At 47.5% G+C, this 6,000-nt stretch overlaps 1 protein-coding gene across 1 annotated transcript; it reads left to right on the forward strand.

Moving 5' to 3' along the window:
- The first annotated feature begins 1,507 nt into the window (after positions 1-1,507).
- On the forward strand, positions 1,508-5,727 carry LOC127056025 (phosphate carrier protein, mitochondrial-like). The gene is made up of 2 exons (XM_050963665.1): positions 1,508-1,668; positions 4,395-5,727. Exons 1-2 carry the CDS (start codon positions 1,508-1,510, stop codon positions 5,725-5,727), a joined length of 1,494 nt encoding a protein of 497 aa, XP_050819622.1.
- Positions 5,728-6,000: the final 273 nt, after the last annotated feature.

Raw genomic sequence — 6,000 nt, forward strand, 5'->3', positions numbered from 1 at the left:
CCATGCATTTAAATACAAATTCCTTCAGAAAGCAACATTAGCAGACATTGACATAAAGAGAAATTGCAAATTTGGGGTACATCACACTTTTAGCTTCAGATTATACACAGCAATGACATCTGCTCAAAGCCTTTCTAATTTAGATGGGTCAGAAATTTGGTGGGATTTAGCCCTAATTCCAAAACACTGCCTGACAGTCAATCTTCTGCCCTGAAAAATAAACACACTTTTAATCCAGAGTCCTCATTCTCCTTCCTTTCAGCTATATTTCTTGTCAACTTACATTAGACAAGAATGCCACAAAATAAAATGTAAATACCTCCAAACACCACAAAGGCACTTTATACAGAAACAACAGCACTTGCGGCATCAAGCAGGCTGACCATCTAGATTCATCTGTGCTTAGCACCTATCTAGTGAAACTGTCAGATCACCTTGTCAGGAGGCCAACAGAAATGGTTATAGATGGGTCAGTGGGTAGGCAGCTGAAAGACTATGAACATCAAATGTGTTTGCCGAGGGCAGGATTGCAAGCTGGGAAACTGCTGTACGTCTAGTACTTCTATACATAAAAACATAAGAACAGCCATCCTGGATCAGACAAGCAGTCCATCTAGCCCAGTATACTGTCTTCTGACAGTGGCCAAAGCCAAGTGCCTCAGCAGGAATTAACAGAACAGGCAATCATCCAGTGATCCATCCGCTTCCAGCTTCCATCCCTGACCATTCTGACTAATAGCGATTGATGGACTTATCCTCTGTGAACTTTTTTTAACATACTTATGGCATGTGTGTTGATACGTGATTTATCTCTCCATCTCAGAGCTGAATCAGTTTTGAAAATATCTGAAATTGTTTATATAGTATAAAGTAAAGTCATTTAGAAACTAGCTCAGATTTTCACCTAAGGAACACTTGGGAGAGAGAGAGAAATTATAGCAAAGTCTCCCTCCCACCTCTTACCCACTCCAGTTTGAGCACTTTAGATATATTCTATATTAAACCAGCTAAAAAACACAAAATGGCTAAATAGCAGCAGACCGATCATGTAGAGCACCAAGCACATTCTCAGAATTTAGTAAATAATAAGCTAGGCAGAGCACATTCAAGACTCTAGGAAACAATCTGAGGGGGGGACGGACTAACTAATGATGAGAGGTATTTTCCATCTCTGATGTTTTTTCTATAATTAAATACAAAACATACTTTTACATTAGCTGATTCCAGCCAAGTCTAGTCTGTTCTGCATGAATCCAACCCAGGCGTTTTCTTCTCCCTTTCATGTTGTCAACATAAAATGCCTGCTCTAGACAACTACAGCAGAAACTTCCCAATTTATTTGCATTTGCTGGGGTATTTTTGTGTTTTGGTTTTTTTTGCTGGAGGAGGTGTCTGTAAATTTTAAAATAATAACACAGCTCAGGAGAAAGTGCCCAAGTGCTGTATTGGATAATCAGGGCTCTGCTTCCATCACAGACTCATTTCCCTCCTGAACATCTTTGCAACAATGAAATGTGCTGATGAGCTACCTGGGCTGGATGTTGCACCTACAAAGTCCATGAGCACGACGTGGAAACGGAAAAAGAAAAATAACTGCGGCACTGAACATAAAATGCACTCCTCTGACAATGTGGCCCCCTCTCCTCTACGGCCAGTGGTAGACCAACAGTGAGTGAGAGATACTGGTATGGACCAGTAGCAAATTGTCATCACCTTGGAGGCAAAAGGGAAGCCAAGGAGGATACATCTACTTACTACCACTGCTCTGTACATGATTGAAAAATCACAGTTTAGCCCATTGCAATCAGTGGGACTACTTGCAGAGAAAGGTGCTACGCAGCTTAACGGTCACAGAATCAGGTCTTGGATTATTATTATTATTGTCTTAGAACCTGTTACAAAAAGTGACTTTGAATCACAGAAGTTTAGTTTGACCAGCTCCAAAAAATAAATACAAAAGATAGAAAATCATGTCACAATCAGCCCAGGAGCTGTGGGACCCAACTGTCACAAGAAGTTGCCAATTGCTACAGGGCTGTGCTGTTGAAGAGCTTGACCTACACATCAGTGACTCCTCCAGAAATCCCCCTCTCTAGCTTTGTCCCTTCAGCAGTGGAGCTGTCTCTCAGGGCAAGGAATAAGACCAGCTCCTCTGAAGCACGAGCGCTTTGGGCAGCTGTATAAGCCATCCTCCGCCCTTCTCCCCCCATCCTCGTCCCTGTCCCCGTCCCCCTCTCAATACAGCAGCAGAAAGAAATGAAAGGGCAGCAAGCTGCCTAGCAGCAGCACTCAGACTCTTCACACATCGCATAGAGTTAAGTCACAAATGTAACCTATCTGAGTGAAAAGCTTTTATACTCATGGTTCATTTCCTCTCTATTTATATTTATATTAAAAACCAGGAAATGAAATACCAGGTCAATAGTGACCAGAAGTCATGGCCTCCTGCTGGATGTTTGGTGATTTATGTGTAATGGTCTCAATCCACAATTTCTAGTGAACATCTGCATACCTCACAAAGCCAACCAACCAAAACCCTTACCAATTAGTTCTAATTTGCATCTGGACAGAGATCAAGAAACCAATGGCCATAAGGAGTAAATTCTTTGAGTCCCAGAGTGGTTCTTCCAGGGCAGGCATGAGTCACACTAAATCTATTCCAGGTTTTTTTGCATACCCAAACTGTCAGTAAAGTCAGTGAAGTTCTGGGTGTGTAAGGAATTCAAGCTCATACATAAAGCACAGCAGAGAAGCTTACATTGAAGATATTGAATTCTAAGATCTTGTTGGTAGGGAGTATCTCTTATTCTGTGTTTGTACAGCACCTAGCACAATGGGCCCTTGATCTTCTGGCCCTGCTGTAAAACAAAAAATAAAATAATAAAAAAGAACAGTAACAGAAATTAAATATAAATATTGACTGCTACATAATATTAAGGGTCTGAATTGTTCTCATAAAGGCAAGCAAAATCAAAGCTGATCCAGCAGGTCAGATCTTCAGCTGCACCAGAGCTCAGAGCTGAAAAAGTGGGGAGCACAAGTGACCTTTAGCCAGCTTTGTGCTCCTTTGATCCTTGGGACCAATTCTTCCCCCTGTAAAACTTAGGGCAGCTTCAGAGCTGCTCTAAATTACACCTGGTGGCAAAAGAGACTGTTTTACAGCCAGGGACTGCTCAAATGCAGCAGGGTCCCCATCATCACCTCTTCGATAGCTCCGACATGCCCCCTATTCTGGCATAGTGAGAGGGTGGCACAGAGATAGCTACAGTGGCCTTGTACAAACGGGGAACCCTGACTGTTCTGAGTTACCAGAGCAGCATTGCTAAGAGTTGGGATCTGGCCCTCCATTCTTAGCCCCTCCTGTTGTGAGCGGAACACAATGCTTTCGCCAGTTTTTCTATATATATTTCTTCATCCTTTTTATAAAACAAAACAAAAAACATTTTAAAGCTGAAAACATTAATTAAAACCTTGAAATGTTGAATGGATTTCTATTACACCTATAAAGCTCAGGATATTAATGAGAGTATCAAGGTTAAGTGAGGCTTTTCTTCTCTTACTGAAGTTCTGAAGTAATCAATACAAATAACCCCAGATGAGTTTGTGTATTTGATGGATGTTGTACAATTGGATGTAAAAGGCACAACATGCTGCATGATAAGTTATGCCCAAGAGATATGGTTGGCAAAGTGATGGTTAAAAAATGGCTGTGATTGACCATGTAGGAATGGCCCGGTGGGACCTGTCATTTCTGTAGACTTGGGGCTCCAGATCAGGATGGATTGCTACATATTAAGACCTGCTGATTCCATGGACCTGGACACTGGGATCTCAAATGGACCACAGCAGCTGGGAGTTGTCTCACATAGTGATGCTGGGTCCCACTGTTGTAGAAGAGTTTTATGGCTAGAGACCCACAAATTTGCAGATTTTTTTTTTATAGAAAACCCTTGTTTACATATTTGCAGGATATTCATCACTTTATTTCCATAAAAATCCCCCACACTCACTCCGCCAACCTTTTCTGCCTGCACCTCCCCTTGCATTTTCCCTGTAACCCTCTCTTTGGGTCTCCGCCGTTTGCCATTTCAGTGACACCAATAGGCTGTCCTTCCCCCACTCAACTCTCCTCCGTCCTCAGCTTCTCTCTAGCTCCTCACATCTGCCCTCAAGTTTTCTCCTGTCCTCCCCATCTCCCCTGCCACACTATGCTCCCTGACGCCGCCTGGAGCATGAATCCCCACCCATCCAGGGCCATAGAGATATGGCGAGAGCGGCTGCCGACACACTGTCACCCTATGCATCATGCTGGCGCTCTACCCATGCTTGTGGCAGCCGGGCTGGGCTACGCTCTAGGCAGAGTCTCTATGGTTAGAATCCTGTGGCCTCCGAAGGGCACTGGCAGTTGGAACGAGCCTGAGGCAGGAGGCCACGACAACGGCCCCAGAGACGTGCGGCCCCCCCACACCACAGGAGATGGCAGCAGGGCCCCTCCACACCCCAGAGATGGCCCCGCCCCCAGGGGACCCGGAGGGGTGCAGGCCCCAGAGCGGCTGGGAGACGGGCAGCGGCCCAGCCTCCCCTCAGCATCCAGCCCGGCTGTGGGCAGCCGTTTTCCCCACGCTCTGCAGCCTGGGGAGGAGTGACAGCAGCGCCGCCCTCCCTCAGCGCAGTGACCTCAGCAGCCAGGAGGAGGTGGATCTAGGGGCCCCAGAGAGGAGCGACAGCAGCACTGCCCCTCGTCCTGAGCACCGGTTCCGGCTGTGGGCGGCCGCCTTACCTGCCCTCTGGGGCGAGGAGGAATACAGCTGCGAGCATGGTTCTGCGAAGTATCTGGCCCTGTGCGGCCTGGGTGGCGTGGTGAGCTGCGGCCTGACCCACACGGCTGTGGTGCCGCTGGACCTGGTGAAGTGCCGTATGCAGGCACAGCCCAGTCGCTACCGGAGCGTGCTGCAGGGCTTTGCTCTCACCGTGGAAGAGGAGGGGATGCGTGGCCTGGCCAAGGGATGGGCCCCCACCTGCGTGGGCTACTCCCTGCAGGGCCTCTGCAAGTTTGGCTTATATGAAGTCTTCAAGCTGCGCTATGCTGACATGTTGGGACCTGAGCGAGCTTACCTGTGGCGGACCAGCCTCTATCTGGCCGCCTCAGCCACTGCCGAGTTCTTTGCTGACATTGCTCTGTCCCCCATGGAGGCAGCCAAGGTGCGAATCCAGACGCAGCCAGGCTACGCCAACACATTACGGGTGACTGTCCCCAAGATGTACCGTGAGGAGGGGCTCTGGGCCTTCTACAAGGGGGTGTGTCCCCTCTGGATGCGCCAGATCCCCTACACCATGATGAAGTTTGCCTGCTTTGAACGCACCTTGGAGGCCCTCTATGCCTATGTGGTGCCCAAGCCACGCAGTGAATGCTCCAAGCCTGAGCAGCTTGGCGTCACCTTTGTTGCTGGCTATATAGCTGGTATCTTCTGTGCTATAGTCTCCCACCCAGCTGACTCTGTGGTGTCTGTGCTCAACAAGGAGAAGGGCAGCAGCGCTCTGGAAGTCCTCAAGAAGCTGGGCTTCATAGGCGTGTGGAAGGGCCTCTTTCCCCGCATCCTCATGATTGGCACTCTCACAGCCCTGCAGTGGTTCATTTATGATTCAGTCAAGGTCTATTTCAGGCTCCCTCGGCCTCCACCACCAGAGATGCCTGCATCGCTGAAAGAGGGTTTTTTCTTTAAGTAGATTCAGCCCATAGATGCTGCATTGTGAGCTACGTTCCTGCTGCATTGTGCTGTTTCATTTTCGACTCTGTGGCTCTGTTTCAGGGTCCTGGACCAACTCCCACTTCAAAAAGCTGCCTCTCCAGAGATGGGAGTGGTTAGCCTTTTCCCACAGACCTTGCAGTTACACTGTCACTTCACTACACAGTCCATTCTGTCAATTTTAGATTCCAACCATCATCTTAGATGGCCCCATCACTGGACTTTGTGCCTTGACATGAAATTACATTTGACA

This window comes from Gopherus flavomarginatus, chromosome 7 (assembly GCF_025201925.1).
Source record: "Gopherus flavomarginatus isolate rGopFla2 chromosome 7, rGopFla2.mat.asm, whole genome shotgun sequence".
NCBI lineage: Eukaryota > Metazoa > Chordata > Testudines > Testudinidae > Gopherus > Gopherus flavomarginatus.

Bases quoted from the DNA above. Each gene is read 5' to 3' on its own strand.
- LOC127056025 (XM_050963665.1), top strand. From the start codon at position 1,508: ATGAAATGTGCTGATGAGCTACCTGGGCTGGATGTTGCACCTACAAAG. The intron at 1,669-4,394 runs GTGAGTGAGAGA...TGGCCTCCGAAG, and splicing joins CGGCCAGTGGTAGACCAACA to GGCACTGGCAGTTGGAACGA.